Source organism: Aristolochia californica, unplaced genomic scaffold (genome assembly GCF_029961685.1).
Source record: "Aristolochia californica isolate CCGP_79_NKW_82.1479 unplaced genomic scaffold, dmAriCali1.0.hap1 SCAF_4, whole genome shotgun sequence".
NCBI lineage: Eukaryota > Viridiplantae > Streptophyta > Magnoliopsida > Piperales > Aristolochiaceae > Aristolochia > Aristolochia californica.
The window spans coordinates 8,593,380-8,619,289 of NW_027182103.1; the positions used below are offsets into that span (position 1 = coordinate 8,593,380).

At 39.1% G+C, this 25,910-nt stretch overlaps 2 protein-coding genes across 2 annotated transcripts in view; both read left to right on the plus strand.

Annotated features, from left to right (window-relative positions):
- Positions 1-749: 749 nt before the first annotated feature.
- LOC137962518 (uncharacterized) lies at positions 750-22,561 on the plus strand. Its single transcript, XM_068809424.1, has 17 exons — positions 750-900; positions 1,130-1,235; positions 1,556-1,644; positions 1,807-1,960; positions 2,043-2,181; positions 2,946-3,036; positions 3,166-3,303; positions 3,549-3,649; positions 10,586-10,699; positions 12,370-12,590; positions 12,686-12,744; positions 12,822-13,007; positions 13,113-13,236; positions 13,419-13,480; positions 13,630-13,775; positions 20,719-20,886; positions 22,056-22,561. The coding sequence occupies exons 1-17, from the start codon at positions 822-824 to the stop codon at positions 22,353-22,355; spliced, it is 2,277 nt and encodes a 758-aa protein (XP_068665525.1). The 5' UTR covers positions 750-821; the 3' UTR covers positions 22,356-22,561.
- Positions 22,562-24,073: 1,512 nt separating this feature from the next.
- The window catches only part of LOC137963086 (uncharacterized), a 53,815-nt gene continuing 51,978 nt past the window's right edge, over positions 24,074-25,910 (plus strand). Inside the window, exons 1-5 of the mRNA XM_068810267.1 lie at positions 24,074-24,088; positions 24,284-24,368; positions 24,458-24,466; positions 24,565-24,631; positions 24,692-24,704. Coding sequence (XP_068666368.1) covers positions 24,074-24,088; positions 24,284-24,368; positions 24,458-24,466; positions 24,565-24,631; positions 24,692-24,704 — 189 coding nt within the window. The remainder of the gene's footprint in view (positions 24,089-24,283; positions 24,369-24,457; positions 24,467-24,564; positions 24,632-24,691; positions 24,705-25,910) is intronic.

The following is a 25,910-nucleotide window of genomic DNA, read 5'->3' on the forward strand; positions in this document are numbered from 1 at the left end:
ACTTAACGTATTACTTTCGTTTTTTTATTTATAACGTTATTTATTTATTATTTGTAATTAATCATATACGTATTTCATTGGCTCATGTAATTACCATATTAATGCACAATAAAATATATAATTTAATTAATAAATATATTAATATATTTAATTATACATTAAATAACTTATTCGTGTAGTAATAATGGTTGTTTTACCTAATTTGGGGTTTAAGGATTATGTTGTAATTAAGTGCACTGTAAAGGTTTAGAGATTCTCTTGTGTTTTTATGTTTTTCTCATGTTAGGCACTAACACTGGAAACTGTTTTCCAGTGCACATGAAGTCGTCAACACTAACACCAAGTGCAAAGATGATCTTCATGTACATGACTGACGTGATCTTCATGTTGGACATGAACTTGATCTTCAAGAATCCATTTGGGGCACTAACCCCCCCTAACGCGTTTTGCCTAGTGGAAGTGAATTCACTTTTAGGGTGCACTAACAAACTCTATATAAGGTTCCAGATCTGGAAATTTATCGGATCTGAACATCTTTATTCTGATCCCGGATCTACATCCGGATCCTTTTATTTCGGATCCGGATTTCCGTTTAAGATCTTTCAGATCAAAATTTTGTTTGTTTTCCGGATATTCGGATCCTTTGACAGCCCTAGGTTTCTGCAACTCGCACGAGTTACGATGTGATGACTGTCATAAACCTCTGAATTCAATTTCAAATCTGTTGAGTTCACAGTTTAACCTTCTCTTCTACTCGACAATGCAAGACCGTTCGTAGTCTTTATCTTATCGACGCGCTAATGTCTTTGTGAGCTGAATCCATGCTTGTTCTACCAATGGCTTATAGACTTCGGCGTTTGAGAGAAATTTCCAGGGTTTTTCCTCGATTTCACTGCTTAGGTGCTTTTTGTAGTTCTGTTCCATCTCGCTTACTTTTTTGGTTCCATATCTTTCATATTTGGTTTCTCAAGTGTTTAACTCATGCAATTTATTCGTCGTTGCTTCTTCAACCCAAATATGATGGTAGCAAACATGTATTTTTGATATAGTTATGCTTCTCTTGTTCACTGTTTTTTATAGAACTCTGCTTTCTCTCTCTCTCTCTCTCTCTCTCTCTTCCACTATTCAGGTGCCCCAGACCAAAGAAGGGGAAGTTATATCTTCTCCTGTGCCTACCACTTGTCTCATCTACGGCTGGGAACTAGTAAAGTAGAAAGAAGTCATTATGTTCGGAGGTAGGTGAATAAGTGTAATTGTTTCAACTTAAAGTCTGTATTCCATTTTTATGTATACTAAGGAGTTCATAAAGGAGTTATTGTCGAAATTTTCCACGGGCAATGTCTAGGCAACATGACAAGATGCTTGAGGCATTGGAAATCATGTTAAACTGTTGGAAAATCACCGAAAGAGAATGCTTGTATTTAGGATCGTATAAACTGGGAACTTCGTTCTGGTTAAGGGACTCGGAGTTGGTGCTTTCACTTTTTATTCTTACTTTGTTACTTTGCTGGCTATCTAACAGCCCTTTAATGGGCCTTCTGATACTCACTTTCAGGTGTTCAACAATATCAGAAGCACCTAGTGCATCCACTCTTGGGATTGAATTTTTTGCTTTTATTGAGGCCGCTCTAGATGAACTTGATGGTAATATTTCTTTATTATGCAAACTGTTAAATTTGGACCACTATATATGGCAAACTTTCTCTTCATTGTAATATATGAACTTGTCATTTGGTAACTTTAGTAGTTTCTTCGGGCTTCATGTGAAGCATATCTCTAAGTTCTAGTTTTCTACTGCAATTGCAGGTACTTGTCATTGCTGGTTCAACAAAGTAGCGGAAAACACTTTCAGGAAAGATGGCATTTTCCTGGTGGTCAGTGGCATGTTCCTGGGCAATTGTAAACCAGTCAGATCTGGTTACACTTTCAGCTTTGACAGAGTAAAATTGCTAAAGAAGAGGTAGAGAGGAGAATCATAATGTAGAAATAAGATAGTTTGGATGAATCGTTATACTTTACCTAAGGCACTCTGCTTCTGGCAGGTTTCCGGATCTCAACATTTTTGGTCTTCAGTACAGTAGTTCAGTTGTTTCCACTGATGTCCAGACCCGAGTGCTTCAGACTATCATGGATGAGTTCATTACATTTCCTATCTTGTTGACTAATAAAGATTTTTCTTGGGTGAGATCATTTACTTAATCTGCCATATTTTTACTTTATTTTGTAAGGTTATTAGTGAAATTTCTTCTGATAAATACTGTGGTGGGATGTTACTTGATGTATGCAAAAACTTGGGATGAATTGTGATGTTATTTGATGTATTACATGATGGATGCATGAATCCCGTTCTTTCCCTACAAAGAATGAGTGAATTTGTTGAAGCCTATGCTTGTTTAGAGCATTTACAACAGTTGTTACTAAATACAATGATTTTCTATCTAGCCTCTTTATTGAACTTAAGTTGGCTCTTAGCAGGATATGATAAGACGTGAACATGGAAATATTACTCAATGTTTGTCAGGAAATGTTTAAATAAAAATTCATTACATGGAGAGCATCTATGCAAAAATATGTTGCAAGACAATGAGTGGCAGGAGTGCAGGTCTCCAGTTACACAGTCATGCCATGAAACTCACGTTGCATCCCCATCCTCCGCATCCCAGCCCTGACCTACAGCTGGGTTGGGGTGGGTTTCCCTTGCTACCCACTCTGACTGTTATCCCTACACCAAGGAGAGAGGAATTACATAGTCAAAAGGGCAGTAGTCTTGGTGCTATTAGTTTTTATTAGTTATGAACGTACCGCAGTTATCCCTTGTTCCTTTCTTTAAAATTTGTTTGGGCATTAAATTGCTGAGGTTTTTGTATTATGTAATATTTTGAACCTTTCCATTTAGAAGCTATTCGATCTTTTGTCCCACTCATCAATATCTTGCTTATATTCAGATGGACAAAGCAGGCTATTTGGTATTTGATGGTTTTAAGAGTCCTGTACTCTACCATACTGATGATACTGACTTTGAAGAGGTTGTCAAAGGTGCTTATGATTTTTCAGTTGCCCTGCTTCTCTTTAAATGAAAATGGGTTTACAACTTTGCTTTTTGAGAGCTGTACCTTTTAGCATTGCCTTGTGCATTTTTCATCAAAATCCTGCCTAAATTTGCAGCAATCGAGGAAATTTATGTGCCCCAGAATGCAAATGTGTTTGAAGTTCACTCTGAAAGCACATGGGTGAGGCGGCCTGAAGTCATGAAGGAACCTCATGCTTGTTCTTCTTTTAGAAATTTACTTCTATACTTTCCAGGTATTCTATCTCCAGGGCCTTGGAATCATTAAGGTGTTTTTCACATTCTCTCTCTCGCTCTCTCTGTCTGTCTCTCTCTCCCCCCTTTTTTATATGTTTAAATCATATCCCTTTATCTCAAATTGAAGTAGTTAAACCTCTGAAAAGAATAAATTTCCAACATTTGGATAAATCTTATGATGATGTTATAAAAATTTGACTTTCAAAAAAAATAATCTTGTAAGTATTTCCCTTTTTGCTTATAGGTTGCATATCAGTTGATGAAGTTGGCAGGCGCTTGTTCCTTTCTGACTCCAATCATCATCGAATTATAATAACTGATGTAGATGGAAGAATCTTGGATTGTGTATGTATCAACTTTGGTTACAATATTTTAAGTATATGTTATTAAAATTCCTTGCTTGGTGATGGATTTTTTACTATTTTGAGTCATTTTTTTAATCTCAAAATTGTTAAAGAACAGTTCCACATGGATTAGTGAGTACAAAATTTTTTGGTTTATTAGTTGGAAAAGAGGCCTCCTAGCTTGACTGGTCATTTTGGATGGGTCTTGGACCTAACTTCACATAGTACAAAACAAGTTTTCATACGTGAGCCTCCATCCAAAGTGTCCACATGTAGAGCCACAAAAGAGGGCCTTTACATGACGGAGGAACATTAAGGAATAATCCTACATGGATTAGTGAGTACAAAGATATTAGGTTTATTAGTTGGGTAAGAGGCTTCCTAATTGGCTAGTCATTTTGCGATGGGCCTTGGACTTAATTTCACAAAGATTAATCTACCAAAGCTTATGTAAGAGAGCTGCTGAGGAGGCATATACTATCCAATACATAGGCCATATCTATTTTTCCTATTTACTATTTCATTTGCTATGCATTAATGCTTTTGATACTCCATTTATATGAAGCTCTTCACTTTTCTTGGTAAATTAGCTTCTGCCTTTAAGAAATTGCATTGTGTATATAGTTGCTTAGGTATGTCCATATTTGTGATCACGGACATATAGTGCTAGTTATTCTATAGGCACAATACTAGTTATTCTATAGGCAGAATTATAGTTATTAAGCACTTGTGAAAATTAAGGAATTAGAGGGATTGAGAGAGAGGAAGAAGGAGAGAAGAGGGACAAGAAAACGGGGCCGTAGCAAGAGAGAAAAGTCTCTCGTGATTAGGGTTTTGGTCTACCCCTAATCTTTTATAACTTAAAGACATGTACAAGAACAATAATGCTACTCACTTAAACCCTTATAACTCCTATATTACACCCCCTAATTACATGAAAACTTGAACTACATAAACTATCAAGCATACTGAATAAGATAAGGCTATTCCTAGGAGGTGCAAATAGTGAAAAATTACCAAATACCCTTTTATAGTATTTTCCAACACTCTCCCCAAGTTGGAGCATAGATATCTATGAGCTCCAACTTGTTACAAAAGTTCCCAAATTCCCTTTTTCTTAGTGCCTTGATGAACATATCAGCAATCTGATCACTGGATTGAATATAGGGAGTGGTCGCTTCCTTCTTCATAGTCGCATGGTAATCCACATCTATATTCTAGCTTTTTTCGTGAAAAACTAGGTTTCCAGGAAAGAAAATAGCTTCTTGATTGTCACAGTACATAGTCATAGGCCCAAAATTCTCGTATAACTGATCTCACCCACATCAGTTCGCTGATTGTATGAGTCATTACTTTATACTCAGCTTTGACACTAGAGCGGGCCACCATATTTTGTTTCTTACTCCAACTTATTAGGTTTCCACCTAAGAACACACAGTAGCCAGTAGTTGATTTTCAATCTAGTTTAGACCTAGCATAGTCGGCGTCTGACTACGCCTTTATCTTAAGATGATCATGTGGTTTAAAAAACAGTCCTTTTCCAGGGGAACCCTTTAGATATCTTAGTATTCTCTGAGTGGCTTCAAGATGTATCTTCTGTGGCTGATCCATGAATTGGTTGACCACACTGGGAGAGAATGATATGTCAGGATGTGTATCTGTAGCATAGAATAGTTTTCTAACTAGCTGCTGATAGAGTCTTGTCTTTGAGTTCATCACTGTCCTCACTATGAAGATCATGACCCACTATCATAGGAGTCTCTACTGGTTTCGCTCCTAATAGACCATACTCCTGTAACATATCGGTGACATATTTTCTCTAACTGAGCACAAGTCCTACCTTGCTTCGGGCTATTGCTATGCCAAGGAAATACTTTAAGTGACCCAAGTCTTTCGTTTGAAAATGCTGTGAGAGACTTCTTCAATCCCTTTTTTTATCACTTTAGACAAAATAACATTGTCCACATACTCTAGTAGGACAACAACACCAAATGATCTCTTCGTTATAAACGCAGAATAGTCACAGTGACTTCTAGAGAATCCATAGGACATAACTACCTGGCTGAATTTCGTTGACTTTCTCAAACCACGCCCTTGGACTTTGTTTAAGTCCATAGATTGCCATTTTGAATCTGCACCACTTTTTGAATCTCCCTCTGAGCAACATACCCAGGAGGTTGCTCTGTATACACCACCTCATTGAGGTCACCATACAAAAAGGCATTCTTGATATCAAGTTGAAATAATGATAAGTCTTCGTTAACTACAATAGCGATAAGAACACGTGCCGAAGATAGATGAATAACATGTGAGAAGGTCTCAAAAACGTCTACATCATATGTATGTGTGCCTCTCGCTACCAGTTGTGCCTAATAGAACCATCGACCCTTTATTTAATAGTGTATACCCAGTTACACCAAATGATTGTTGCTCTGGAGGGCAAGTCACATAACACCCATGCGTCTCTATCGCATAATGCCTCCGTTTTAGCATAGCTATTTTCCACTGAGGTAATAATAGAGCCTCCTGAACAGAGGAAGGAACAATGCACGAGGACAAAGACAAGGCAAACTTTAACTGGTGAGATAAAGAATCAAATGTGACAAAATTGGAAAATTGGTTTCTAGTGGACTTACAAACACCTTTTCAAAGGGCAATAGGAAGGTTGAAGTCATTTACCATAGGATCAGCAGACGAAGAGGATTCTGGGTTTGGTGAGAGATAGGGATCTTGTGTTTGGGCGCTCGGAAGTATGTCTTCTATGGTACACCTATTGTGGTTTCTCTGGAGGAACTATTGGTGAGTGGGTAGGATTGTCCTCTACAGAAGTTGGTGCAACAACTTCTAGATTTGGAGTGGGAGGAGAAGTATCTCTAACATCAGTAGAAAAGAAAGGGACATTTTCAAAGAATGCCACATCAGTGGATGTAAAGGTTTTCCTTGTGGAAGGACAAAAACACTTATATCCATTTTGTGTACAAGAGTATTCCAGGAAGACACATTTCATGGTGCAGGGAGATAATTTATATATGACTGAACCAAAAACATGTGTAAAATATACACAACCAAACACTCATGGGGTCAAGGTATGTAGGGAAACTGATAGTGTAAGCAGCTGGATGGGAATCTTTTCCCAAGGAAAGAAGAAGACATTCTATTAATAAGGTAGCACGTAGTAAAAAATACATCACCTCAATACTGTTTGGTAACATTCATATGAAGGAGCATAGTACGAGCAACTTCCAACAAAAAGTGGTTTTTACATTCAACTTCCAACAAGTGAACACAGAAGATGATTGGTGAATAATTCCACGAGTTTTGCAAACGTATCAAACTTGTGATTCATGTACTCTAAAACATTGTTAGTGAAAAGGACATGAAAAAATGCATTAAACTGAGTCTTTATTTCATTGTAAAAGTTTTGGAATAAATTGAATATTTCAAATTTATCCAGTGGGAGATACATCCAGGCACATCTACTGAAGTTATCAATAAAGGAAAGAAAGTACTTATGACCAAAGACCTTGGACACGGGACATGGTCCCCATACATCTAAGTGAACAATTCAAATAAACTTGTGCTTTTAGTTTGCTCAAGGGGACCATAGTCTGGTGATGCTTGCCTACCTGAATCAACTTTGCTGAAGAAGGATGTCCTAATTATAGGTGCCACTGAAATGGTGATACTGTAGTAAGTAAAATATGTAAAGAAGGCTGTGAGTGTACCTAGAGATGACAAATTCCATTCCTCTCACGTCCGAAAATCAATCATCCTCCTCGTTGTGAGATCTTGAAATACACAATAAGATGGATAAAAAGTTATTGAGCAGTTCATGAACTTGGTAAGCTAACTTGTTGACAATAAGTTAAGAGGAAGTATAAGAACAAGTAACATTGACTGTGGTGACATAGAAGGGACAAAAACTAATATACCCTTCCATGGATGGATGACACTGATGTGTCAACTAAGTTAACAAACTTGACATTAGGAGACTCTTTTAAAGTAGAAAACATGGAGGATAAACCTGACATATGAATTGTGGCTCCTGAGTCTAGAGCCTAGGTAGAAGTAGGAAGGAGCAAATGTACTTAAATTAGCCAATATGGTTATAGGAGTGGAAGACTGAGCCATAGAGGCTGAAGAGGAGGCAACAACCAATTGGGCCATGCGTTGAAGCAACTGTTACATTTATCAGATGCTCCAAGTACAATATTCACTATGGATTCAAGGGGCACATCAATACTCTCTTGAACAAGAGAGTTAACCCATGTTGGTTTACCAAATTTGGTGCAACACTTGTCAGAAAAATGATTGGTACGACCACAATGAGCACATTTGCTGTCCACCCTAGTATCACCTCTTCCTCTACCTCTACCTTAACTATCTGTTCTTCTACCTCTAGTACTTCCTCCTCTGCCTCTAGACGACTTTGAGGCACCTAGAATATTTAGTGCTAATACAAAAACACTAGTTACATCTTTACTTCCCTAAGCTACAATAGAATTATCTGCATGCAATATTCTGCTATAAGTTGTGGATAAGGACTGAATATCTTATGAGGCCAATAGCAATGCCCATGCCAAAGTGTCAAATTCTGGCCCTATACTGTTCAAATTTTTTGCAATAGGCACTTGTCCATGTTTTTTTCTTGTTTCCTTTTCATTAATAGTAAAAGGATGGAAAATACTTCATCTCCTGTAGTATACTATTATGGTCCTGGGTTAAGTACCTATGTCTTCCGCTCATAATAGGCCGGTCTTTTGGGTAGTATTGGCTAGGTGCTTAACATTTGGTATCAGAGCTAGCTCCCTCGTTGCGCATTCAAATCCTGGAGGGGGCGACTACGAAGGGGGTGACCTTGACGGAGTAGGCCACCGCACGTGCGGAGGGGGCGACCTTGGCGGAGTAGGTCGTCGCTAGAATGGGCCATCGCAAGTGGGCCGCCGTGGACATCGGCCCGCGAAGGAGAGGTGTGATGTTATGGTCCTAGGTTAAGTACCTATGTCTTCCGCTCCTAATAGGCCGATCTTTTGGGTAGTATTGGCTAGGTGCTTAACATATACCAACCAATTCACTGTAGTATTCTGTGATAAACCTCTAACCTCTCTTGAGGCTAAACATCTTGGCATAGAGTTCATAAACACGTGACAAGTTGCTCTCTAATGATATCCACAAGTCCTTAACAATGTCACAATTCATTACTTGATTCTTAAACTTGGAATCCATGTTGTTAATTAGCGAGGTCAAAATCTGAATGCCATCGGCCTCCCAATCGTCATCAAGGGACATGAGGGTCATCCCTAATGAATTCAGCTTTCTTTGTAGCCTTCAAGTATAGTTTGATTGATCTTGTCCAATTTAGTCTCTCAGAAGTGATCATAATTGTATCTTTCCCTGCAGAGTTCTTAGAGTCCCCTCGAAGGGCTAATAACCTCACTGAAATCAGCTATCGAATTAAGATACAATCCAATTCGACCCTAATTTCACTTTCCACTCACTTCTACAAATCATAGTTATGTGGACCCCACTTTGTAAATTAGGGTTAGGTCAAAGACTACAATGTGCGCCAACCAAAAAATTGCACTAATCCAGTTCTATGCAATTAAAATTGTATAAGCCACGAAAAACCCAAACACTAGAGTTAACATCAGTATGGGGTGCACACAATGCAAAGAAAAAAAAATGGTGATTTTTGAGTGACCTCGAAAAGGAGGAATTCCTGTCTTGCAAAAAGAGAGATATCTTTGCTGACACCTTAAAAATTTCTAATGAGGCTTTCGAAGTGTTGAAGCGTCACGGTTTTGACATCAAAGGTTCATCCATTACTCAGTCCAATGCGCTCCTCAAAATTGACAAATTTTGCAACACTTAATAAACCATATGGGGCAGTAAACAGTCTCAGAACTGCTCAAACAACAGTAGAAGTCATAAACACTAGGGTTATGGCAGAAAAAGAGCACAAAAGTTTAGATTTTTAGCAACAAGTCAATACAGATTTCGAAAAATCCCTTTTTTAGGAAGTTGTAGGCTTTAATGGAGAGAAATGGAGAACAATAATAGCTTCCAACCAAGATCTTTTTTTTTTTTTTGAATGAAGATGTATAATCCAACCAAGATCTATTGCTCTGATACCATGTGAAAATTAGAGAATAAGAGGGGATTGAGAGAGAGGAAGAAGGAGACAAGAGAGAAAAGTTTCTCATCATTAGCTTAAAGACATGTACAAGGACAACAATGCCCCTACTCACTTAAACTCACTTAAACCCATTTAACTCCTACATAATACTTCCTAATTTCATGAAACTTGAGCTATATAAACTATCAAACATACTGAATAAAATAAAAGACTATTCCTAGGAGGTGCAGACAGTGAAAAATTATCAAATTACCCTTTAACAGTATTTTCTAACTACTCACTTTGAATTAGCTTGTATTTGTCTTTAGACCCTCTTGTTGTGCCAATTAGTGCTAGTTAACTTGTGTATTATGCATTTCTATGTGGAGAAATGCTAATATTCTGGGGAAAGTAGATTGAACTGATGCCTCATTTTAGTAAGTGCATTTCTGAGGTGGATTATTGTTTTTTCCTAGAGAAAGCTGTGAGCGACCAAGACATTTGATTTTTTTACTTGTTGATCATGATTTCGAGAAAAGGATTGAGCCTTTTGCTCAATGTCCATGTTGGGGACTTCTTTGGTTCAAGTGTCATGTCTGTTTATGGTATCTTGAGTTTTCTTATAAGCAGTATTAAAAAAATCCAAAGGGATTAATAGCACAAGTTCCTAGAGATTACCAGTAATCTAAGTCATTTCTTGACTATCCTCATTAATATACAATGTTTGTTTCTTGACTAAGTCATTGGTCTTTGTTAATTAACATACATGCACGAAGATGAGCGCTTTTTGAATTCTTTGAACTAATTGTGTTCACTTGTTAGATTGGTTCTTTCCCAGGTTTTGAGGATGGTGATTTTCATTCAGCAAAGTTATTGCGTCCTGCAGCTTCAGTTTATTGTCCAGCTGAGAATTGCTTGCTTTTTGTAGATTCAGAGGTAGGTAGATATTCCTACGAAATGTCTGAATATTTTATTAGTGTTTTCTTTGAGATGGTCCTATTAGGTCCATGAGGGTTTTTATGAACTCTTTAAGGTGTGTTTGTGCCAATAGGAAATAATAGGGAAAAATACATGAAAAAAGTGAAATATGAGAAAGAGATAGAGAGAGAATGAGAAGGGAGAGAAGAGAATGAGAAAAAAACTCTAGTCTGCCTTGGGTGTCGTGCACAACCCCATCTTTGTTTAATAATCTTGATTACAATAATCACAAAAATGCCCTTCACTTACAGTTAATGACTTAACTCTTTATATCACCTATTCTACGTAACCTATGTACATGAAACTTGAACCATATACATAATTAAACATACAGAACAAGATAACATAGAAATATAAATCAGATTAGTCAGATGATCAAAATGCCATTGAGCAAAATGCCCTTGAGCATATTTTCTAACAATATAATTAGAATTTTTTTTTATTTGACCGAAAATTTCTGGCATTTGTGCCTGTTTTAAAGGACGGATATCACCCCATTTCCTCTTGTCTAACTAAATGTTAAACTAGATTAGAAATTGAGTTTCCTATTGCTCCTATAGAAATGGGGGAAAAATAAGAAACGTTAAGGTAGTCCTTGATTTTGTTTTGATAATAATGAGGTGGATTCCATTAAGAGAGCTCTTAGCGGAGGAAAACGTACACAAACTAAAAAGACAAGGTGAAAAAAGAAAAAGAAAGCAACAAAGCAGGACCACGACAAATGGTGCCAAGGCAAGCTTTGAGTGCGAATGAGGTTCCTATAGCAAGGTGCTGCTGGGAAACCACTTCCCTAGCTAACATGTTGACAATGCTATTGGCACTTCTTGGGTGTGCTGCCAAGATACATCCATATCTCTACATAAATCCTCAATTTCGTCAAAATACATTGAAAATTGTCCAAGAGGTGATTTCTTCCTACTAGCTCCACTGATGACAACCGCAAAGCCCCCTTCAATGAGTAAAAGGGTGGTGAATCTTCCCGCATAAAGTTGTGCCCTGCAATAGGGCCCTCAACTCTACCAAAATAGCATCCCCAAGACCAAATGGAGCAAAGCAAACAAAATGGATGTTACCTCTTGAGTCTCTAGCTCACACCACCAGACGTGGATTACCTCACGAGCTACCATCAAAGTTTAATCAACCTCAAGCAGAGTCCAAGTGACAAGAATGGGAATGATGTGATTCAATAAGTTAATTATTATTTTCCAGTTTCTTCTAAGAAGACTTGGGAGGTGGGAGGTGTCATGAAGTTTGCTTGTGCAAAAAGCACACAATTTTTTGTTGCTTCAGTAATTCCTCCCACAAACTTTTACTTACCTTCAAGGTAGTTCTTGACAATTCACCCTTCTTACCTCCAGCTTGTCTTTTGTAGTTTACAAACTTTTTCCTTTGGTTTTTAGTGTCAACATAAACACTACGAATTAGTTTGTCTATTGTTTCCTATGGCAGCACAAACAAGGAAATCGGTTAAAGGGTTTTTTTCCCAAAAGGAACAATTTCCATTGGGAAGGTAGTAAATGGGAAAATGATTTCTCATCATTTGTTTTCCTATGGTGGCACAAACAGTACTTTAGTATCATCTGACATGTTTTTCTACATTGCTTACTGTAATGACCCTTTCTTGTAAGAACCATGCAATCAGGAGAGCAGATTTGGAAACGAGGATGCTGGAAACAGTGTACCCGGTTTCTGATGAAAAAGGTAGTCGCATATGGAGCTGGATCAGGGATAAGCTAGGATTGCAAAAAGATGCTACTATGAAATCTCTGGAGTTTGATATGGAATCATTTACTGGGCCTTGGCACTTGATAAAGTCAGGGGCAAGCGAGCTTCTTGTAATCAATCACAGGTATTCCTTGCTCAACATCTGTAAGTAAATACATCCTAAGACATCTTAAGCTTTATAGTGTCTTTCATGTGGGTGTTTATTATCTTTATTTTCAGCTTTCTGACTTTATGGATTATGGATACTACCGCATGGCAAATCAAGGAAGTCATTCAAGGTTTGAAATTTAACTGCCTAGCGAATTTTCTTTGATCTAACTCTATATTTACTAAATCGGTGTTCCCCTTTTTTAAGGATCTCTGAATATTATGGAGATCTGTGACCAGATTATTATGGAGAAACTGGACTTATTGAAGGAAATATATACCAATCAGTTGCAGCAGAATGTTGATCCTGTTGATCCGCTAAATAAGCTTCTATATACTGGTTTGATGTCATCTCTCACAACTTTTGGCGATAACATATTATTTTGTGATGCAGGTATCTTGTTTCTATTTGGTTCATTGATTTGGAATCTTCTATGGATGCTTTTTTTTTGTCCATAATTATGTTTTAATTACTGTATTCCCTATGCATGTTAACAAGCTTCTCAGAGGATTTTGAAATGTCTTAGAGGATCTAAAGACATCTCAACTTTTCAGTTAACAAACTTTGGGGTACTTGGTCTACCTTATTGGCTGGCATGCTCTCCAGAGAGCATTTTTGATAGGTAAATTGCAAGTATCTACAAGGTTGCTTCGTTGTATTTTTTATGCTAGCTTGGGGTAGCATTTTATAAAATAGCAAGCCATCTTTTTTCTTATTTGCAGTTTGTCTTTCTGCATTTAGGTGAATTAGATATGTTATAGATAAAATTTTGACCGATTTGTGTTGCTGTCAATTATATTTCAGTGGGAATTCATATGATGAGAAGCCAAGGAACTATTTTGCTCAGCATTTCAATGTTCTGCCTGGTATTAAACCTTACATCTTTCTATTGTTATTCTAAGAGTTCTTTCTATCATCCGCTCAAGTATTTGTTGAAGACTCTCTATAACTTGAATTTATGTATTACATGAAGCAGCCATTAACTTTTTGATGGACTTTTTCCACTGAAATGCAGGAAGATGTGACATTCAGTTGAGTGTTGACATTCCAGAATGCACCAAACTTGCACAACAGTTGCAAGAAGGTTCTTTCTGGAGTCAGGCAAGAGGATCTGCTGTTGAAATCACAGAATCAGAGGCAGTAGCAACATCTTCGGAGAAGGTAGCAACCTCAGGATTCATTGAGTGGAACAAATGCTATTAAAGATTCATTTTCCATAAAAAATGTAAATATGATAAGATTTCTAATCATATTAACATGTATTTTTTTTTACGAAAGTGCGTATATTGATAAACAAGAGAGGAGAACAAACCTACCTTTGGGGGTCTGACTCCACAACAAAGTGTTGGAGAGACACATCCGCCTTAGCCTGAGAGTCTGCTAAGTGATTAGCAGAGCGTTGAATTTGGTTCCAATTATAGTTTAAGCTAGAAAGCAAATTACAAATTTCATTGAACATATCCCAATGACGCCATGGGGGGTGACCATGGTTAGCACACCAATTGATGATTACTTTTGAATCGCCTTCGATTAAGAGGGGGCCAAAGAGGTGGCTAGTGAAGACCTTGAGCCCGTGTAGAAGGCCAGAGAGTTCTGCAGTAGTAGAATTTGAGATGCCAAGGGGACTTGCATATGAGAAGAGGAGATCGCTATTTCCATTGTGGATAACACCACCGAATCCAGCAGGACCTGGGTAGCCTAAAGCACTGCCATCAAAATTGAGTTTTGTGCAGCCAGGTGGAGGGGGGTGTCCATGTAGCCATAGTAGGGGGGCGAGATGGTAGGGACATCTTAGCAATAAATTTCCAATTTCCTCTAAAGTTGGCGTTATTGAATATTTTGAATTCTTTTCTGCTTAAGAGCCAGACAGAGATTTGATTGGATATTTGTTCAGTCAAAACCTCAATAGGGCAAGATTTGAATTTGAAGCCCAAATAATATGACCAATACAGCAAGATAAGATCATTTGCCCTAGTTTTGGGAGCTTTGTGCTGACTAGGGAGAGGATAGTGTCAGCAATGTTTCTGGAGGCACATAATTGAAGGCCAATTTTGTTTAAAAGGGATGTCCAGACTCGATAGGCAAACTGACATGAAAGGAGGACATGTGATGCTGTTTCTGGGGTATTTGTACAAAAGGGGCAGTGAGGGTCCAAGATAGAGGTACCCCGACGAATTAAAGCGTCAGAGGTTAAAATTTTGTTTATGCAAGCAGACCAAATGAAAAACTTAGCACGTGGGGGGGCACGTAGATCCTAGGCATATGCAGTAGGGTGCTTTGGTTGGTCTGAAAGATTATTTAAGTATGTATAGGCAGAGGATGTGGAGAAAGATCCCTTTGAGCAAGGCGTCCAGATCAGAGTATCATTGGAGGAATTTGGCTGTCTGGGTGGGAGAGTGAGAAGGAGTTGGGATGCAAGGATGGCTTCAGTATCAGAGAGGTGTCTTCTAAGATTGAGGTTCCAATTCCCATTTTCTGACCAAGTATCCGAGATATTGATCTCTGAGTTGTTTGAAAGGTTGAAGATTCCTGGAAAGCTATTTCTGAGGGGTGATTGGCCCACCCACCAATCATTCCAAAATTTTGAAGAATTTCCATTTCCTATGTAACATTTTGTAGCCATTTTGAATTTGGGGAGGAGTTGAGCTATTTTCCTCCAGGCAGGTGAGATTGAGTGAATACGCCCTCCTTCTGTCCACTAGCCAGAGGGGAGATTTGCCTTCTCTCTAACAAAACACTCCAAATCAAATGATGATTCATGTTGTATTTCCAAATTCATTTAAGCAGCAAAGCAGAGTTTGTAATGGATGGGTCTCGGATTCCCAGACCACCTACTACTTTTGGTTTGCATACCTCCTCCTATTTAACAAAGTGATATTTTTTTTCCCCGTTCAGATCTCCCCAAAGGAAGATAACTGGCCATTGAGTTGAGAAGGCCAGGTTCAATATTGTAACCAGATATAGAAGATTTCTCCCAGTTGATTTTTTGCCCAGACGAAATTTCAAATATGCTCAACAAGGCACTTAAATTATGAATTTGATTGAGGGTGCCATTGTAGTAAAATATAGTGTCGTCTGCATATTGGAGGAGGCTAATATCAAGAGCAAGGTTAGGATAAATAGGGTTTAGCCATCCAGATGATTTAGCCAGACGTATCATTGCAGCTAATTGTTCTCCAATGAGAGTGAATAGAAGCGGGGATAGGGGATCCCCCTGCCTGAGCCCTCTGGAGCCTTTGAAGTATCCACAAGGTTTGCCATTTATCAGGACAAAGTAGAAAACGTTAGAGATACAACTTCTCATCCAGAATCTCCAACGAGTGGGGAAACCCATTTTATAGAGGATGTGGTCAACTAATTTCCAATTAACTCTATCAAAGGCTTTTTCGAAGTCAAGTTTGATGACAACTCTTGGGTTGTGTAATTTATTGGAGTGAAGAATTTCATGGGCTGCCATAGACGAGTCTAGAATATTTCGACCAGCAATAAAACCACTCTGACTGGGACTGATGATTTTGGGGAGAACAGACTTGAGGTGCTTGGCGAGGATACGGGCTAGGATTGTATAAGAACTAGTTGTGAGGCTTATGGGTCTGAAATCTTTGACATGAACGGAACCGGAATTTTTTGGAATGAGGGCAATGAAGGAGGCCCCAATAGATTTGTAGGTGATACATGGTGAAAATTGTTCACAAAGTTGTGAACATCGTTTCTGATAATGCCCCAGAATTGATGGTAAAATTCTCCATTGAAACCGTTTGGGCCCGAGGCCCTATCTCTAGGCATTCCTAGAACTGCTGGATCAATTTCATCTGGGGAGAAAAGATTTTCTAGTTGAGAAGCATCAGATTCCGAGATCTGACAGAAATTGATCTGGTCTAGCATAGGATGATTGAAACATTGCTCTGTATAAAGACCTGAAAAAAAACTTAACAAACTCACTAGCAATAGAGTTACTAGCTGTACTGTCCTCCCCGTTGATAATGAGGGAGGATATACGGTTAGTTCTTTTTCTGCCAGATGCAATAGCATGAAAGAATTTTGTATCACCATCTCCATCAGAGAGCCATCTGAATCTGGAGCGTTGCTTCCATTGAGTGGTTTCACTGGCTAGGAGTTTTGAGAGATCATGAGAAAGGCTGTTTCTGAAAATGTGTTCAGCAGGTTAGAGAGTTCTTTGTTCTTCTAGGAAGTTTAGATTTGAGAGTCGGAGACGGATGGAGGCTTTTTGTTCCCTAACCCCATTTGTGAGAGAGTGAGCCCAAGGTTTGACAATTGGACTAGGTAAATTTTTTCCCGGTGAGATAAATTTCAATAAGTTCAAGGCAGCTGATTAGGTCAGAAAAATCTCGCATTGTGGAGGTAATTCTTTTTGCGGGAGGGCTTTTTTCGGAACAACGAAGGTTGGCATTGAAATCCTTGGCTAAAAGCCAGGGGACATTCCATTGTTGGACTTTAAAGAGGATTTCATCCCAGAAGGAGGATCTGTCTCCATTACCCGAAGGCCCATAGATCCCCGCTATGGCCCATTCAGATCCCAACGATCTGAAAAAAGATCGGACGCAGAGGGAAAAAAGACCAAGGTCTGAAGAGACTGCCTCAATCGAATTTGGGTTCCAGATTACGAGGATACCTTCGGAGCGCCCGATCGCATCAATTACTACCCACTCAGGGTCAGGATTAAACCAGATATTGTGCGCAATAGAGTGGTCAAAAGATTGTAGCTTAGTTTATGAGAATACAACTATATCAGGCTTACATTCAAAAAGTGTAGCTTTGATAAGGTCTCGCTTGGAGGGTGAGTTGATTCCACGGACGTTCCAAGATAAAACTTTCATAGCCAGGAGTTCTTGCGAAAATCCTCGCATTGTGGAGGTAATTCTTTTTGCGGGAGGGCTTTTTTCAGAACAACGAAGGTTGGCATTGAAATCCTCGGCTAAAAGCCAGGGGACATTCCATTGTTGGACTTTAAATAGGATTTCATCCCAGAAGGAGGATCTGTCTCCATTACCCGAAGGCCCATAGATCCTCGCTATGGCCCATTCAGATCCCAACGATCTGCCCCGAAAGCAGACGCAGAGGGAAAAAAGACCAAGGTCTGAAGAGACTACCTCAACCGAATTTGGGTTCCAGATTACGAGGATACCTCCGGAGAGCCCGATCGCATCAATTACTACCCACTCAAGGTCAGGATTAAACTAGATACTGTGCGCAATAGAGTGGTCAAAAGATTGTAGCTTAGTTTATGAGAATACAACTATATCAGGCTTACATTCAAAAAGTGTAGCTTTGATAAGGTCTCGCTTGGAGGGCAAGTTGATTCCACGGACGTTCCAAGATAAAACTTTCATAGCCAGGAGTTCTTGCGAAAATCCTCTTTCGTGTAGCAGAAGAGGCCATTATAGTATTGGGAGAAGTCCCAACAGTACTCCATTATCTTCTCGAGTCTATGAGGGGAGACGTTGCCAGCCGAGTGTTTCATGATCCATATTTGCATATTTTTGCATCTCTCCTCCCGGGTGAGGTGCGGGTAGTCTTTGAGGTATTTCGAGCAAGGGGGGGGGGGGGGGGGGGTTTCCTGTTGAGGGTTGTTGATTTCTGGGATAGGTTCCTTGGATTTGTTGCAAGTTTTTCTTCGAGAGTAGGTTTTGATGGGGGCTTTGGGTGGCTTTGTTTGCTTTGGCCTTCGCTTGGAATAGGTGATGGGTGTGATGTTATTGTTTCCATAACGAGAGGCGTGGGTTTGTGGATTGCTTGAGGAGTTGGGGTTCATAGCTGCTGGTGGAGTGTGAAAAACGAAGACGGAATTGGATGTGGGAGGTGTTGAGTTGTTTTGAGCAGAGGGCTTTCCTTTAATACAAGGTGAGACTTCGGGAAGGGGGGGATTGGATTCATTATGATCAGGATACCATTTGGTTCTCGAGGTTGGGGGGTTGAGTCATTTGATTGGATGGGATTTGTACAAACGGAGGTGGGGTTATTTGTGTCAGTATTTAAGGATTGACACGGATGGCAGTTGAGAGTTCCCGGGTAGATTTTCAGGAGAGGAGGATTTGAATGGGGGGTGATGTGGATGAAAAGAGGGGGGGGGGGGGGAGTAGACTCTTGGGAATGGGTGTTTTTTCCGGGGGGGTGTGGAGAGCGGCAATTGAGTGACAGGAGAGGTCAGAAGGTTTTGCTGCTCCAGGGATGAGAGGTGACTGGGGGTGGTGAGATGCCCGAGATTTCTAGGTGACAGGGGATATTTGGTGAGGGAAGGCAGAGTGGTGTTTGGCTCCAGGTACGGGAAGTCTGATTTGGGAAGGTCTGAGATGGTGAGCTGGCATAGAGGTGGAAGAGTGTTAGAGGGTTTATCCAGAGTGTTTTTCCGGGGGGGGTGTGGAGAGTGGCAATTGAGTGACAGGAGAGGTCAGAAGGTTTTGCTGCTCCAGGGATGAGAGGTGACTGGGGGTGGTGAGATGCCCGAGATTTCCAGGTGACAGGGGATATTTGGTGAGGGAAGGCAAAGTGGTGTTTGGCTCCAGGTACGAGAAGTCTAATTTGGGAAGGTCTGAGATGGTGAGCTGGCATAGAGGTGGAAGAGTGTTAGAGGGTTTATCCAGAGTGTTTTTTCGGGGGCTGTGAAGGGATGTGGAGGTTGCGTGATTTTGGTGGTTCTCGGGACTGACTACTGTTAGTGAAGATATGGAGGCACTGGGAGGGGGAGGAGTGTTAGAGGGATTTTCCATATTTTTTCGGGGGTTGTGAGGGGATAAGAGGGTAGCGTGAACCGGGTGATTTTTAGGATTGATAGCTGCTAGTGAGGGGAAGGTACTGGTAGGGTGGTTCTCGGGAGTGGTAGCTACTAGCGAAGAGGTACTGATAGGGTGTTTCTCGGGATTGATATCTGTCAGTGAAGATATGGAGGTATTGACAGGGGGATGAGTGTTAGAGGGATTATCTAGAGTTTTTCAGGGGTTGTGAAGGGATAAGAAGGTAGTGTGAACTGGGAGATTTTTAGGGTTGATAGCTACCAGTGAGGGGAAGCTACTAGTAGGGTGGTTCTCGAGAGTGGCAGCTGCCGGCGAAGAGATGGAGGTACTAACAGGGCGGGTGTCAGGGGCTTTGAAATTCGAATTTCCTTTCAAGAAGGTTCCCAAATAGGACTGCAAGTGAGTTGGAGTGGTTGGTTCGGGCCTGGTTTATGTTAAGTACCTAGCTAATACTACCCAAAAGACCGGCCTGTTAGGAGCGGAAGACATAGGTACTTAACCCAGGACCATAACATCAAACCCCACCTTCGCGAGCCGACAACCACGGTGGCGCAACGACACTGGCCCGACCCAGGGCTTATCACAAGGACCTACCAGTATTTTAATCTGGCCTTTGCGCGTCCCGGGACTCGAACTCGCGACGTGGGAGCTCGTTCTGATACCAAATGGTACCTAGCCAATACTACCCAAAAGACCGATCTGTTAGGAGCTGAAGACAAGTATTTAACCCAGGACCATAACAGTTTAACTCGGCATTTGGTGAGTTAACATTGGACTGAGTCAGACACGATTCCATGACTCGTAAGGTATCGACTATGGAGGGTGAGACGCAGCAGAATTCCCCAAATTCTAGTATGGCCCAAGCAGAGAACGTACCAGAAGAGATTTCGATGAATTTAGATCCACTTACCGGGAAATTTGGTCTGATGTAGAAGCTTTCCCAGAGGAGTTCCTTCGGATCATCGTTTGCCCAGACGAGTTCTCCAAAAATACCGGCCAATAGTATCTCGAAAGCTTACTTTAAAAAGTATGAAAAATCTAGAGAGAAAGATGAGAGAAAAGAGGCACAAACTCTGAACGAGCTGCGTTGGGGGTTGTGCATGACCCCCAATGCTATTTATTAGATTTTAAGTCCTAAATTATAGAAATAACAAAAATGCCCCTCTTATATAGAAAACACTTATTCCCTTATACTCTCAGTCACCTCTTCCTATAAATATAAAAAATTGTACACAGACTAAATCAAACATGCTGAACAAGGTAGTGCCATAATATAAAATATCCGATCATGTAAAATGACCAAAATACCCTTCAGCCGATTTTCTCCTACTTACCTTACGGCCTTTCTGCAGGTTGGAGTTGCTCAACAGTGGTTTGATGAATTGGATAACCTAGCCTTCTCAAAAGATGGGATGGAAATGCCCATTGATGATGAAGAGAGAAATTCAAATGAAGATTCTGAAGATGAGAAAAGTGTCCATATTGATTGTGCAGTCAATATCAGTCCAGGGACCAGTGAGGTATTAGTCTTTTACACCTTTTTTCTTTTCTGTGAAGTTTTCTTGTTTTACTCATTATTTCTGAATTTAGCAAGCATAGCCATGCCTTAAAGGGTTACCTTTATATTGGAATATTATTACTTATGCCTGACCTAAAGAACCTAGTTATTTTCTGTTGCTAAGAGTTTATCCAAGTTGGTCTAGGGTACCATATCAGGGTGGGTGGTCAAATCTGTGTGGGTTACTGTATCTCATGGTGTTCTCAATCAGAGATTTCTTGGTTGAGACTCGATGATCATCTAGGCTGAGACAAAATGTTAAGTATTATTGGAAAATGTCAAAGCTCTGAAAAATAAGAAAAAAATGCCTGAGACATTAGTACAGTAACGTAATTCTTTTGACAAATATAATAATGGAATTCTAAGTAGTTATTTCTCTTAAAAAAAGAAAAAAGAAGTAAAATACATCCATTATGAGTTGAAAGCACGTGGTCTTTTGATTTGTTCTATTTTTTTGTTCATTTTAAAGTTTTAACAATACGTTGTTATCTACTGGTTTTGATCACTTATAGGCCACCTTTTTATCATTGATTTCAATTATGAGGTATCAACTGTGGGGTTCATTAGATTGACAATTTTCTGTAGACTAATGTACTGTTTTGAAACCAAGTTGTCTTGGATCTGAGTCAAACTGGCCAAATTAAAGATGTCTTCGCAGAGTCAATTAGCAATGATCTTGCTTGCTGGATGTGCAAGAGCTGGCTTTTGAATGATCCATAATTCTTGATTATTATATGGTTTTTTCTTTCAACCTTGGTTGTCATTGCAGTTAACTGAAAAGAAAAAAACAATTATTAGTAATGAGCTAGCCAAATGAGTAATTATCTATTCAATAAATACCCATATACATATAGAAATATATATACACATACATAGATATAGGCATATATTGATATTGGGAAAGAAGGTTGGACTCTTTAAGTTCTGCCAACCATGCCTGTACCCAACTTTTTTTTCCTTGGAAAGGTCAGTTGAGGCCCCATATATTTAGCTGTCATAGGAGGAATTTTACACTTGCATTGCCGGCCTTGAATTCCTTATTGTTGTTATAGGCCTTCAATCATAATAACGAAAGCCTACTTTCCATCACTCGTTTTGGAGCATGAAATACTTGGTGTCGCTTTCTTGCAGGTGATAGTTTCTGCTGTACTTTATTTGAAGCTAGATGATGCAAATAATTGCCTTGGTGAGAAGAAAGTCTCAGAAATAGTGCTGGACGTCCCAGAAGATAACAGATATCGAAGATTGGGACATCATGCATGCTCTAAGTTGCTTCTGGAATCAGGAAGAGATTTGAAGGACCTCGTTTTCATGAAACCTATGCATTTGAGATTAAGGTTAGAATGTGGAGATCACCTTAAACCCAATAAAGCATCCAAAGAAGTTGTTTCCGAAATTTCTACCTTACATGTCAATGTGTCTCTGAAGTAAGTTCTCGTCTGTTTCAACATTTCTTTAAAATTTACTTTGAACTTCAGTTACACCCCAAGTTCAGGTGGGACATGAATCCAATACCTGAGCCATAGAAAAGCCCCCATGTATCTCTTTCAACCATTATTCAATCATAAGTTAAATTTTTTTATACATTTGCTACTTCCAAATCTTGATTTTAGATTCTCGGTGTGTCCACTATAGTGACGTGGCTGCACTGGAACAGCCTAAAGCATTTTATGTGGGGCTTACTTGACGGACTTCACATTTTGAAATGTGATGTTAATGGCTGATCTTAAAATGGTGAGGCTGCATTCTAAAATTTAGAGCTCATTGCACAAATGTTGAGGAAAGGTACTTACCCAGTGTGGAATTATGAGGCTTCCGTTAGATACACTGGTTCCTTGATTGTGAGACTTTAAGAAACAAAGGGGCTAGTGGTGATATATTCATTGGTCTGTATGTCATTAGAAAATGTACTTTTAGTAGTATTAATAAGATGTTGGAAAAGAGGTCCTTCTGTGGACAAAGAGTTTGTTTGAGCTTTTGCTAGAGCAAGAGTATGCCTCAAAACAAATTGATGTGAGGAGGATATGTCAGCAATCAGAAGGAATTGTCTATCAAATTGCCAAGGGGTTTTCACTTTCCAGCTCTCTGTAATAACCACCACTGATTCGCCTTCAGTTATGAGGCTGGGAAAGTTACTGTGAATGAAGGATAGCCATTTGAAGAGCAGCTTGTTTAATTTCAGTGAGTTGGTCACTCAATCAAATAGGTAGAGAATTCAAGAGACCGAACATCTGATGCATGAGAGCCAAATTTTCTTTGATAAAAGATATTCCAGAAATAAAAAGTACAGTGTTAAGTGAGGAAATTTATTAATAAAATACTCTTTATATATTTAAATTTTGGTAGATAGTTTTATTTAATTTTTCTATTAATAAGTTAAGATAGATTTTAACTTGACAACATTAAAAAATAATTTTAAATTTTAAATTAACTTTATTTATTTAATTAAATATATAAAATATAAAATACTTCAAAAAATATTTACTTTTGTAATATCCAAAAACTTAATCAAATTCTCACTTTTACGATATTTAAATTCTTAGTCTAAAAATAGTAATTAAATATAATATAAAAATCATAAATTTATATAAATAAAAAAGAGGGTATTTTATTATATAATATTACTTTGATAGATTTAAATTTATAAGATAGTTTTTTAACGAAACTAAAATAGATTTTAAATTAATAATTAACTAAAAACTAAATTAAGGTTATAAAAGTAAAATGATTAAATAAATCCTTACATTTATAATATCCAAATGTCACCGTCACCCGCATCGACACCTCTTCCTCGCTTCTTCTCTCGGAGGGACCCTCAAATTGGAGAGTTGCTCCTTCCGCCTCGACTACGCCTCCCTCACTTCCCGCTTTGGCTAGCGCTACATAGTTGTCATTTTGTCCGAACTCCCTCTGTCTCCACACCACCCGCTTCCACCAATACTCAGCTCCTTCTCCACGTGGATGTGCACCAGATGGCCGAAGAAGAAGAAGAACCGCAGGTCCCCACGGTTCGTAACTTGAAGAGGGAGTTAGGTGCTCTTGAACCAGAAATGGCGAAGAGAAAGAAAGTCGCCATCGCTTAGTGTCGTCATTTGTTTTTTTTTGTTTTTTTTTTGAGACATTTTCTATGAATTAATATTGCCAGTGCAATGCGACCAGAATTGGTTCAGTGGTTGTAATGTGAAAAAAAATAAAATAAAGCGAATTTGGTCACCAACAGTAAAGTTTTGTTCAAGACCCTAAATCCCTGTGAATGAGCAGCTAATTGGTTTGTGAGGAGTGTATTTTTGCAACTTCTAATTTACTTTCTACTACTGGTCTGGAGTCGGCATTCTACTTTACTTTCAATCTGTAATTAGGACCACCACGGGAATGGCAGTACTTCAGACCATATCAATCTGCAAATTAAACCATATATTGGACATAGGCTTCTAGACTGCAGAGGCTGAAAGTTGTAACAATTGAGTGAAGTAATGCTTCTTCCTTTCTTAAAAACGGAAGCCCTGGCTTACTTAGCTATGCTTTGTTTGTAGCCATCGCAGGTACCCTTGCACGGAACACATTTCTTGTGCCATACAATGGCTTTAATTCATAGCTAGGTGTTCATGAATGAAGTGAATCTGTATTTTACTTGGAAAAGTCATTCTTAGGCACTCTCACTTAGTTGTGTACAGAATGGCCTTTCCAGATAAAATGAAGCAAGCATAGTAAACTGTTAGTACTAACAGATTTATATTTTATGGTAGGTAGCCGCTGTTGATACTTAGTTGCCATCAACAGGTACTCTCTTCCTGATTCCCATGACTTAGTTGATACTTGCAATTGACTTCAACAAGACCCATTGTTGTAGTCCCAAGTGGGTTACAAGCACAATGGTTGTACTAGAGTCCTTTGGAGTTCCTGTACTAGAGCAATGTTCTAGAGACATGAGTGGGAGCTTTCCAAAGAAAAAAATTTGAAACACCCCTGTTTACTGTCTAGAGACATGAGTGGGAGCTTTCCAAAGAAAAAAAAAATTGAAACACTCCTGTTTAGTGTCTGTAATGAAAGGGAGCTTTCCCAATCTGTTTCCAAATTTTCCCATTCCTTTGAAGATATGTTCCAAATTTTCAAGAATACAATAATAAAATTTATATGTTTTGAGAAGTAATTCAACTGTTTGTTTTCTTGAGGATTGCTTTAATTTCTTCGACAGATGTAAGATGATTCAGGCTTGATACTGCTTATATTTTTACACATCTAGGATGCATACAAGGGTCAAACATTCAAAACTACCATTGAGGGTACCAACATGCTTCTCAGGATTCAGAAGTGCCCATTGAGGTTGCCTGCATGCTGTTACTAACCATTGCGCCAAAAGACCGGTCTGTTAGCGAAGGCGCAACATGCATATTAAAGACAAGTCATTCCAACACTCCCCTGCACGGGGAACACCCGTGTACAAATACAAATGCACAATCCCACCTATACGGGAACGGCCAAAGACAAAGTCCCACCTATGCAGGGACGAAACAAACGGGGGGAGCGGGACTCGAACTCGAGACCACCTGCTCTGATACCATGTTACTAACCATTGCGCCAAAAGACCGGTCTGTTAGTGAAGGCGCAACATGCATATTAAAGACAAGTCATTCCAACACATGCTTCTTAGTATTTGCTCTAACTGAGTTTTACTATTTGCTTAATAGTTTTAATATTTTTTTCTACTCTAACTGAGTAAAACGTAGGTCACAATGGATCCGTATTCAAGACTTGTTTCAACAACTTTCTATACTGAGCACGGTCTTGAACCCAAGACCTTACTACAAACCCATCGTATGGCCATTGTACAACGACTTGATCCACATTTCTTTTAAAATTTCCACTTTTCTATTTATCTAATTTCATTCTTATCTTTTCTAAAGTCTCTTTTTGTCTTTTATGATTTTCTATTTATGTAGTGATAATTTTTGATTTCTTAATCACTCGATCATGTTAAAAAATTAC

Coding starts and splice junctions, on each gene's coding strand:
- LOC137962518 (XM_068809424.1), top strand. CDS start 822: ATGCTTGTTCTACCAATGGCTTATAGACTTCGGCGTTTGAGAGAAATT. Junction 901..1,129: donor TCCTCGATTTCACTGCTTAG/GTGCTTTTTGTA, acceptor TCCACTATTCAG/GTGCCCCAGACCAAAGAAGG. Junction 2,182..2,945: donor CTAATAAAGATTTTTCTTGG/GTGAGATCATTT, acceptor GCTTATATTCAG/ATGGACAAAGCAGGCTATTT.